Below are 11,466 nucleotides of genomic sequence, written 5' to 3'. Positions count from 1 at the left end.
GTGCACAGTCTCTGCGGGAGGAGGAGGAGCGGGTCGGCGGGAGGATGGCGAGCGGGCTTAGCATCCTCGCACACGTGACCGCCGGGAGGGGCGAACGAGCGGGCACTGGGCCCCCGCAAGTGCTGGGCAAGGTGATGCTAGTGCCCCGGCGCTTAGACGCTTAGCGAGGTGGACACTAACAGGAGAGGCTATCTCGCAGCTGAAGGACCTTCGGACAGTCATCTTTATCGAGGCAACAGGAAAATGTACGAAGTGAAATAAAAATTTCCCCACTTGACCCCGATGTGGAAAAGAAGGTGACACATTGGTTACCCTCAAGAAACCATAAGATATCACTGGTTAAAGGCCAGCTTCCTTAAACCGAATACTCTTATCTGCTGTGCCATGGTCTATTACAAAATCAACTGATACTCTCCGGACTGTCAAAAAAACTTAACCTTTCTGCTTAAATGAGAATTTCTTTCTTCATCATAAAATATTCCTAATTATACTTTTAGGAAGTTGTGATATATACCTTCCATGTGTTTGGGGGTTTGTTTCCGTATGTTTTTTAAAGACTTGCCAGATATGACAGCGCACACCTTTAATTTTAGCAGAGGCCGGGGAATATCTGTGAGTTTGAAACTAGCTTGTTCTACATAGTGAGTTCCACGACATCCAGGGCTAATATAGAAAGACCCTGTCTAAAACAAAACAGCAAACGACCTACTTAACAAATACTTAAGGAGGTGCTCTTTGTGCCTTTAGTCGGGAGCTTGAAATATGTGAAATAGCATCCCTTCATTCGACAAGTTTACCACCTGTTAGGGCGAAGCAAAATTTAAGCAAAATGCAGTCCACTGTGGCGGTTGCAACTGAAGAAGAAGTGCAGGCATCTAGAGCTTACACAGAGTTGAACGAAATTAAGGATGGTCTGGGGAAGACAGACTGTACAGAATCGGAATTCACACCGAAATGGGAGCAACCAGGTCATCTAAAAACTGGAACTCAGTGTGTGTGTGTCTGTGTGTGTGTGTGTGTGTGAGAGAGAGAGAGAGAGAGAGAGAGAGAGAGAGAGAGAGAGAGAGAGAGAGAGAGAGAGAGAGAGAGAGAGAGAAGCACAATGTGCTTGGGAAAGTATGAGAGCAGTTACCAGAGGGCTCACCCTTTCCTACAGTGAGAGTGGAGAATACTAAGCTGTTTAAAAATAAGTAGCAGACCCTTGTACATGCTTACAGTATAGGGCACTGTTCTATCATTTAACAGATGGCAACTCCAGCAATCTTGGATGCTATATAAGCAAGCAGAGTTCTACGCTAAAGACCATTTTTCAGGGAGATTAAACAGGAAAGAGATGCTCTATCAGTCAACCATGCATTTTTAGGATCACTCTATCAGCATGAGCAGATTAGAGGGAGAAAGACAAGGAAGAGGGACAACTACATTTAGGCATTTGTTACAAAACAAAATAAACAAATAACAACGAAAAAAATGGGAAGCTGTCAAAGACGCATGAGCCTGGAAGCAAGAAGAAAGGAAGGGGGAATTGGCATTTGGAGTTAGAATCAACAGATGGTTGATTGGAGTTGGTGGGGGCAGGGTAGAGTGGGTTTAATTTGAGGTCTAAACTGACAAATTGAGACCCTGGGTGGCCGCTTATGACATTATCAAGATCAGTTGGTGGAGCTGAGTAAAGCCTAGGTCTACAGCGAAGTAACCCAGTTTGACAAACTCGAATGCTTTGTGTTTGGACCGACTGTAGGAAGTTCTGCATATAACCTGGCTCATCCGGCCGTGACATCACTCTTTACCCCCTATAGCTGGCAGAGCCCTTGAGCCACTTTGTCCCTCCACCCTCACTCCCATCAGCGTTTCCTGCTTGGTGGAGACAACAGTCAAATAGTGGTGGAAAATTACTGTGGTCAAAAATATAAAAACAATGCCCATATGAAATAATAAGATATTACAAACATGTTCTCCTTATATTCTCAGAGCGGTTCTAGAAAGTGACTCTCTTTAAAATATCTGAGAGGCTCAGTGCTTTCTCCAAGACTATACCAGGAGTATGTGACTTGCCATTTGCAGTTTGAAATGTCTAGTTTCAACCTACATTGATTTTTAAGTGAATTTATAATAACATATATAATATATGGACTACATATTGCTTAGATAATAGATGCCAAAGAGAGATGCCTCACACGGCACTTTTGTCTGTCAGCTTTGCCTGTGTGAGCAGGTGGTATTGGAAGAGGGCTCCTGGCTGGGAGCCTTCCTCGGCCTCCTCAAGCTGTCTTCCCTGCTTTGTATTCCACGCTACCTCAACATCTGAGCAGAAGAAAGGAGAAAATGCAGAAAGCTCCAAAGACATGACTAGTGATAAATCACCTTTATTTTCCCCGCAATCAAACCTTCTTTAAACAAAAGTGCTGAAACACAGCCATACTACAAGTGATCTACATCAGTAAACATCATGGCGTGTTTTTAGAGATGAGCTTTGACATCTGTAAGTGCTTGGATGGTTCTTAAATGTTCCATTTCTCATATAGTTGATGTGAGCAGTGTCAGAAGAATTTACAAAATCCACATTATCTGATTCAATCAGGGCTAAATGCTGGTAAATCAAAAAACATTGGCTGAGATACACTTAAAAATCAGTATTTAAGTATATCTTAGCTATTTTACCTTAAGGTAAATAAAAGCATATTCTTTTACCAAACTTTTCCTGTAGAGCCAAGCAGATTTCTGGTATCTAAGCACAATCTAGGGTTTGAAGACAAAAGCCAAATCATATTACACTTCTGTGTTCTACAGCTCCACTGAGCCATCTCTCCAGCTCAGAACCATGTTCCTGAGTTAACTGAAGCTGTGTTTGAAACTAAAGCAAGAGTGCTTTGCCACAAATGTTCTCTTGTTTGCAAGAACATTCTCTGAATAAAAAATGCTTGTGAGAAAGGTGACCATGGCGCTTAAAATGACACTAAAACCCACCAATGTGCCCCTAGAAATGTTTCATTTTTAGCAAGTATTTCCTACCCAATCATTTCTGAAAACCGTGTTATATTCACATTACTCACCTGACACTTTGGTTATGTGAATATTGGAACAGGAAACCTGAAACTGTGCATTAAGGTGGTTTCAATGTGTTACATTGTACAGTGTCTGCCTCCAGCTTGCTGGTCCCATCTCAGACAGTTTGGATGAGACTGATGGACTACAACAGCACTCTTGAAGCACCTTCCACAAAATTTATGTAGGACACTTCCTCCATGTTGACTTTCTCATCTGACATTTGTGGGGACAGCATGAGATGTTTCAGATTTGTAGCATGTGCAGTCCTACCGGTTAGGCATCTTAACACTCATCACCAGCCTCACAACTGAAAGTTTGGAATATGGGAGCTGTTTGGGTTTGGGTATTAGGAATGTTTTATTCCACTAGAATTGTAGACAAAATGTATATTATTTAAAGCAGTCAAATGGAGTAAAAATAATAAAGTTCTATGCAATGAAAGTTAGAGGTCATTTGTTTAGAAATACAAATATCCTTACATTTCCAGCAAACCCATATTTATCCTAAAGATTTCTATTTTCTTGGTGTATTCTGGCCTACAGAGCAGTGAGCCCCACAATGACATTGCCTCAAGCGAGTCATGTACTATGAACACACCCCGTATTTTCCTCTCCTCATCCTCCCCTCGGCCACTACCTGCCTTCCTCTTCCCCTTCAACTTTCATGCGTCTTTATGTGCTATAATCAGCAAATGAGAGAAAACATGCAACATGCCTTCCTGACTCTTACTTTACTTAATCTGATGAACTCCAGTCCCATTTATTTCCTTCAACTAATGGCATTATTTATTACAGAATAAAATTCTATTGTAAATACATAACATATTAGATTTATCCATCCATCCACTGGACTCCTAAGCTGGTTACATAGCTTGGCTATTGTAGATATAACTGAATAATGCCACAGTAATCATGGATGGTCAAGTGTTCCCTGTGGGTTTAGATGACAAGGACTGATAGCTGGGTCATATTTTTAGTTTATTGTAAAACTTCCATGCTGATTTCCATAGCGGCCATGGTGGTTTATATTCACTCCAGGTATGAATGACTAGGAGTTCCTTCTTCACACATGTTTCCTATCACTTGTATGTTTGCTTGCTTTTTAAATGATAGCCACTCTAGGTTGGAATTGAATTTAACGACAGTTTTAATTCACATTTCCATGATGGCTAAAGATATTGAACATTGCTCATGTATTTACTAGCTACTTATACTTCATTTTCTTAGGAATGCCTGGGTATTTTATTTGCTCACTTAAATGACTGGATTGTTTAGCTTTGTGGAGTTTATAGCTTTTTCTGAGTTCTTTATGTAGTCTAGGTATTAATCCTCTGCTGACTATAAAGCAGACAGGTTTGCATCTCTTCTGTAGGCAGCCTCTTCACTCTGCTGATTCCTTTGACGTACAGAAGCCTTTCAGTTTCATGCAGTATCACTTGCATGATTCTTGCTATTATTTCCAGAGCTGCTGAAATACTTGTTAAGAGAAGCTTTTTCTTTTGCTAGCCGCTTTGGTTTATCCCCTGCCAGTCGCCTAGGCTCTGCCGCGCCAGCCTGGTTCCAGATCCGCATGAGTCCCAAATAAACACACAGGAGGCTATATCAATTATGAAGCTGTTGGCCTTGCTTGTCTCTTACTGGCTAGCTCTGCCTTAAGTAATTACCCCATAATTGTTAATCTAAGTATGTCTCTTACCGGAGAATAGTTCCAGGCTTCCTACCGCCAATGGCGTTACATGTTGACTCTCTTGTGTTTCCCCTTCCCAGAATCCTCCTCGACTCCTAGTCCCTCCTATCTAGGTTTTCTATTGGCCAGACAGTACTTTATTGACAAATGCACAGGCAAATAACAAGACTTCCCCAACATCTCCTCTTTTCTGTTTAAACAAAAGAAAGGTCTTAATTTTAACATAGTCAAATTGTATATGACAGAACAGTTATCAAGTAAGAACATAGTTACAATATTTTAGCAAGATTTAAAGAAAATATCATCCATCCCATCCTTGTGAGTCCAAAGTCCTATATGTAGCTTATCTTTTATCATAACTAAGGAAAACTATATTTATAACTATCTGTCTTCAACTCTATCAAAGACCACAGAAGGATAATATATAAACACTAGGATTGACAGAGACATCTTACTGCCTGGACAGTCACCCGAAGTTCCTCTGTAACGTTGGGGCATCCATCTTCAGCCCATAGGCCACAATGTGTCTGGAACACTTCTCAGCAAAGCAGGAAATTTCAAACTGTCCATCTGCGTTGGCAGTCTGTCAGTCATTTTTCTTTGTCCTGCAGAAAGTCTCGTAGACTCTTCATGAAGCAGGAACCCTGTAAGACTGAGTTCAGTAGTCACTTTCCTGTGGGTCCTGCATGTCCAGTTTATACAACAGCAGTCAAACAGTCTAGGCAAGAGCAGTTTCTTGCCCAAATGGCTAATCTTGCCATGTTGAAAGCAAACTCCATAACAAGTTTCTTCGATGCCCATCTTCCTCTCAGATATAATTGGTGCTGCCAGGAGCAGACATTTCTCATTGTCAAGACAAACCCTAAACCATTTTAAATGCCATGTTCTGAAGGTCTTTGAGAGGTTTGAAGACTGTCCATCTCAAATATATTTTTGTATATCTAGAAACCTAACTTATGTAACTAGAAATTCTATTATAAGTAACTATCTATAGTCTGTATTCAATTATGCATTACGTTGTAAAAGATCAGTATAAGCACAATACTTAATCAAGAGGAGAAATATAAGCATCACAAAATTGACCTTGATTTTGTCTCAATAAATGAAAAACAATACCCATACCATAATTCCCCTTTTTACCATTAAAAAGATTGGCTGTGATCATTAGTCAATTATAAACAATCCCATTTAAATGAAAACAAAGATTTATAAACAAGATGGGAATTGGGACGTCGCTCATTCCAAACTGCTTCCTGCTGGAAGGGGGCGCTGTTCACACCATGGGGATCATGACAAAACTCAGAAACCTGTATAAGTCCGTATTTTCGGGGTCTGTAAGGCTGTATCATCTTAGCTGTCTCAGTCATTGGAACACCTGGTCCACTGCTTCCGGGGGTCTTGGTTCGTGAAACCACAGAAGCCTGGAAGGAATTCTCAGCTTTTCATTTTCTGTAGAAACATAAGCAAATTCTCCTTTTCCAAGTAACATATCCTTATACTTAAATTTTGAAGTCAAGGCATTTTCAAAAGATATAAGTTGAATTAATTCAGCAGCATAATAATCAAGTGTACTTTAGCAGCTATTCCTTCCTTAGCAATCAAAAAACTGAAAAACACAATAGCGTACAGTATCCAGACTCTCTGTGTATTTTCCATCTTTACGTGGCTTATTTATTTATCTATTATTACTTTATTTCTTTCACTTTCATTTATTTTTCTCTGAGACAGGGTTTCTCTTTGGAAATCTGCCTGCCTCTGCCTCTGGAGTAAACCTACTGGCGTGCGCCACCACAACGCCGGCTTTTGTATTTATTTACCACTTTGTCGTTTCAGTTTCTCTCTCAATCTCACATATATTTTTAAACGCACTGTAAACCTTTAGAGATTTTCTTCATCCAAGTCTGACTTTACTGTAAATCTTTATGTTTTTCTGGCCACGTGTCTTAACTGTAAAACCGCAGCTGTTTTAAACTGCCGTTTCAAGATGGCGGGCTTAAGCGTGACTGCAGCTTACCGCCTCAGTCCATGCTGACATCCAGCAAAAGCTGCCACTTCCAGCTGTACGTACACCCCTTCCAATCGGTAGCAGAGTCTCTTAAAACAACCTTGCTGTTTTTTTTTTTCTTTTTATGCTGAGTCAGGAAGACTCCGGTAAACGAGCCACGTGAATCTCGGCTTGTCGATAGCAAAACAGAGCACACCTGAGAAAAATGCTGCTACCAAAATCTGTGCTTCTCTCTGTTCTTCTGTTTTTAAAATTCCTTTAAAGCTTTTGTTATTTTGCGTGGAAATTCATGATCCCACTCCTGATCACCATTCTGTTATGTGAAGCTTTTTCTTTTGCTAGCTGCTTTGGTTTATCCCCTGCCAGTCGCCTGGGCTCTGCCGCGCCAGCCTGGTTCCAGATCCGCATCAGTCCCAAATAAATACACAGGAGGCTATATTAATTATGAAGCTGTTGGCCTTGCTTGTCTCTTACTGGCTAGCTCTGCCTTAAGTAATTACCCCATAATTGTTAATCTAAGTATGTCTCTTACCGGAGAATAGTTCCAGGCTTCCTACCGCCAATGGCGTTACATGTTGACTCTCTTGTGTTTCCCCTTCCCAGAATCCTCCTTGACTCCTAGTCCCTCCTATCTAGGTTTTCTATTGGCCAGACAGTACTTTATTGACAAATGCACAGGCAAATAACAGGACTTTCCCTTTCAGTTTCATGCAGTATCACTTGCATGATTCTTGCTATTATTTCCAGAGCTGCTGAAATACTAAGAATGTATTTCCTCCCAAAGGATGTAGTTTAACATTAGGTTCCCTTTGATTTTGCTTTGGATAACTAATCCTCTTAAAATTTTGAAGTTTTAGAGCTGTGTTGCCACCCTGAAGTCATAGTTTTGATGTATGACTGCTGGTTTGTGGGATTAACAAGAGACTTTGGGAGAGGGAAGAATCCACACATGAAGCTGGCACCACATGTTCAAGTTTATTGTACAGCCACAAGTTACACACTGGAAATAAAGCAGAACATGGTACCTGCTTTCACTAACTCAAACCAAGTTAGCAAATGACAGATTTCAGAACAGACTCATTTTACGTCTCACCCAATGTGGGCGATCACCAGAAGCCAAAGACTATTACCTTCCATGTTACTTAAAGAGCAAAGTAATTTGATACACACAGCTTCCAAGTTACCTCAAGATGCTGAAAGTGTTTTAAAACATAAGGAACAGTTCGTTTTCTACCTAAAACAAAATGCAGAATGGATGGTTTAGAAGTAAAAAAAACTTCACCTGTGTATCTACAGCTACAGAAGAATAGCTCTTTCCTGCAAAAAACAAAAAAAGCCTCTAATAAATGTCTATTCAGATTAGGCTTACTAAATTAATAATGACTTATATGTTTCATTACATTGTTATATTGCACTTGAGAACAATGACAACAAAAATCGAAGATGCAGTACTCCTCAGAGAAAGCGTGACGTATCGGGAATTACAATGAATGCCAGTGTATACTGCAGACGGCACATCCACAGGTTCAGGGTTCAAAGGAAAGGAACAACAAGTTCAAAGAAACCTTTTACAAATCACTAGACATTGAGCAATTTTGTTTGCCTTTTTAGATCCCATAATACAATTTTGCTCATCTTTTCCCCTTACTCATCAAAGTAAACGTACAAGCCACCCATGAGTAAAACCAAGGTGACACTCAGATAGGCAATGGTCACACAGGTATTCTAGAACAACTAACTCTTCTCCATGAGGCTCTTCACAACATTCAGTCACATGGGAGCAGATGCAGCTAAGCACTCTATTGCCCTACATGAACCATCTGCTCTATCCATACCTCCGTGGGGTCAGGCTTACTATCAAAACCCTCACTGCTGTCTTAAAGCAACAGCAAAACTCGCCTGCTATTAAGTGAATTTCCTCATTATATGAATAATGTTCTATCCATGAGGATTAACTAATCCGTAATTTAATAATTCAGGTAGAATTAAGACAATAACATTTTGACTGTTTCACCTTTTATAGTCATAATTATGGTGGAAATTGAACATAAGGGGGAGAAGCGACCCTGGAACAGATCTTTTAAAGTATAAAATAAATACCTCGGTAAGAAACCAGTATCAATACTTCTCATGTGTGTCCAATGTCCTCTGGATTGCTCAATTTTTTAAACTGAACTAGATTATAAGAATTTTATACTTGGAAATGAATTTTAATTCTCAGTAAATTACAAATATGAATCTAAAATAATCCTTTTGATATTCTGCTGAACATATTTATAAACCGCTTATATAGAATAAAAAGAATAAACATGTTTTTCAGAGTTGACTTTGAAATTATAGTTCCTAATTTTATAGAAATACAAGTTTGTACTTTTTAAAAGAAAATCCATGCTATTGGAGAGAACTACACATCATGTTAATTTCCATCTCTAGCAGAAAGTTACTCCTTGGCAAAGAAGCCATAATAGGAATAACTATAAAAATCAATATTGATTCTATTGTCAAAGAGTAAATTTCATTGATTTTGGGGAATGGCAGCTATTATGTAAGAAGACGGAAAAGTTTTTATAGGTCAACTTGGTAACTGTGTGGTGGTGATCAATAGTTGGTCCTAAGATTAAAAACATTTGTTAAAAGCATTTAAATTTATTGGTTAAAAAAATACTTGTGTATATGATTATGATCTTTCATATACCCCAAAAGTTATTACTTTTTAAAAGTTCATTAAAGCTGAATTTAGGGTCCTGTCTATATTCTAACTTGTACAACTCACCTAAATGTGTTTCATGTTATTAAAGTAAGTTCTCCAAATTAGCTCAGCCATATGCACATAGAATTAACATAAGATAAAATGAGACAAATTTCAATTATTTCTAAAATGTAGAAAAATATTCAATTATTTAGGAGAAATATTTTTCATTGCTTAATGAGGACAGCAGTTTAAAAAGCTTTTAAAATTCTTAACTTCTAGTGCATAACATGATGTAATTGCACAAGAATAGCTATAATTGACCGTCATCCCATGGCCTTGAGGAACTGTGAATAAAGCAGGGCTACTTAAGACTGGAACTTGCTAACTCTACTGCCTTTCATTAAAGCCCCAGAAAATTTATTTTAACAAATATAAGAAAGCTTTAGAAGGTTTTCAGTAACAAGAGCTGCTTATCAAAATACTTTTTTAGCATTTATTCTGATAGCTGAGGCAGGTTTTAGGCATTGCCTTGCTTAACCTGAAGTAATACCCATGCTAGAAGCAAAGGAATGAGCTAGCTTTAGAATGTTAATTCCAAGCATTTCTCATGGGGTAAGGTTGGGATATCCAGGTTTCTATAGGTTATAAAGAGTATCGATCCATCCTCGAATTTGGAAATAGAAGGAAAATATGAATACAGGAGAAAAATAAATTAACACCAATTAAAAGCTCCAGTCTAATTGAAGAATGTAATTTTGATGAGCAATTACAGCAGAGAACCACATACATGATGCAAACAGCCAGACAAATGAAATAGATGTACTTCAGAAATGACTTCCAAGGCTTCAATCATCATCATTATTTAGCTGAGATCAAACTATTGCTTCATGGGAACTTTTAATTATAGAATTTTTCTGCATGAAATGGCTTAAAGAATTTGATATAGATTTTAAATTACAAAAATTAAAATACAATAAAATACAATGCAGACTAAACATAAATAAAAACCTAATTTTCAAATAGAAATACTGTACCGTTGTTAATACAGGAAGCTGTTGTTTTCCCCAGTATGGAGGATTAGACCCAGGGACTTCACATGCTAACTAAGCACATGCTTTGAAGGGGGCTACAGCCCCAGGAAAGAATTCTGATGGTATCAGATTTTTTAAAAAAAAGTTCTACTGTGTAAATGATACTAAAATCTAAGTCCACGCAACTGCCGAGCCTTCAGTAGCTTACTAAATCAACTGTAGTGTAATGTGTACTAATGTTCTAAGTACCTGTACAAAATTATTGATGCTAAGGTCTAAATTGGAATTGCTTTTAAAATCCTAGTTGCCTTAACATAACATCGAAGAGGAGAGAAACCTCACACAGTAAATTAGAAACAGTAACTAAAGAGATACCGTGTTATATAATGTGGTAACTCAGGTGCTATCTTATGTACACTGAACAAGGATTATCACTTAAAATTTCATCACTTCAATGCCTAAAAAATACATGTCAGTGTATGTCAAGTAAATGTTATCTGAACCTATTCATAAAGAGAACTCTCATTTCAGTTTTGTGGGTAAACTGAGGCTACTGGGTACCATCGGCAATATAATCTTGGGATTTTGTTCTTCATGAGAGACATTAAAATCCATCATCAAAGTGGTAAATGAAGAGGATCTGGAAGCGGCGCAGCTTAAGAACCACAGTTAGGTTTCAGAGTTTCCTTCGCCATTCTCATGAGGTTGGAGCTGCTCTCTTTCTTGCTCTTCTTGAGGTGGTCGGACACGTTTAAAAAAGCCCATCTGTCAGTTAAAGGAAAAGCACATCTCTCACTAACAGAATGCTAAAAAATACGATTGAGTGACTGTTATCTTCCCGAAAATTCAAATGGCATTTCTGTTTAGTGTCCCATCCTGAAATGAGCCCTGTTCCCCAGGCGGCATCATTGTGACTCCCTCTCTTCTTATTCTTACTCTTTTCATCCTTTTTCACCACTATCCCTTACCTTTTTCTCCCAGTCTCTCCCCTTGCCCTTCCAAAG

At 38.7% G+C, this 11,466-nt stretch overlaps 1 protein-coding gene across 2 annotated transcripts in view; it reads right to left on the bottom strand.

The window, feature by feature from the left end:
• Positions 1 to 7,695: 7,695 nt before the first annotated feature.
• Positions 7,696 to 11,466, bottom strand: part of Itgav (integrin subunit alpha V) — a 78,326-nt gene continuing 74,555 nt past the window's right edge. For both annotated transcript variants that reach the window (XM_005065105.4, XM_013121461.3), the window contains exon 30: positions 7,696 to 11,227. In XM_005065105.4, coding sequence (XP_005065162.1) covers positions 11,132 to 11,227 — 96 coding nt within the window. In that variant the 3' untranslated portion in view covers positions 7,696 to 11,131. The remainder of the gene's footprint in view (positions 11,228 to 11,466) is intronic.

Source organism: Mesocricetus auratus, unplaced genomic scaffold (assembly GCF_017639785.1).
Source record: "Mesocricetus auratus isolate SY011 unplaced genomic scaffold, BCM_Maur_2.0 Super-Scaffold_100004, whole genome shotgun sequence".
NCBI lineage: Eukaryota > Metazoa > Chordata > Mammalia > Rodentia > Cricetidae > Mesocricetus > Mesocricetus auratus.
The sequence above is the reverse complement of the archived record's forward strand: the minus strand, read 5'-3'. Positions and strand labels throughout refer to the sequence as shown.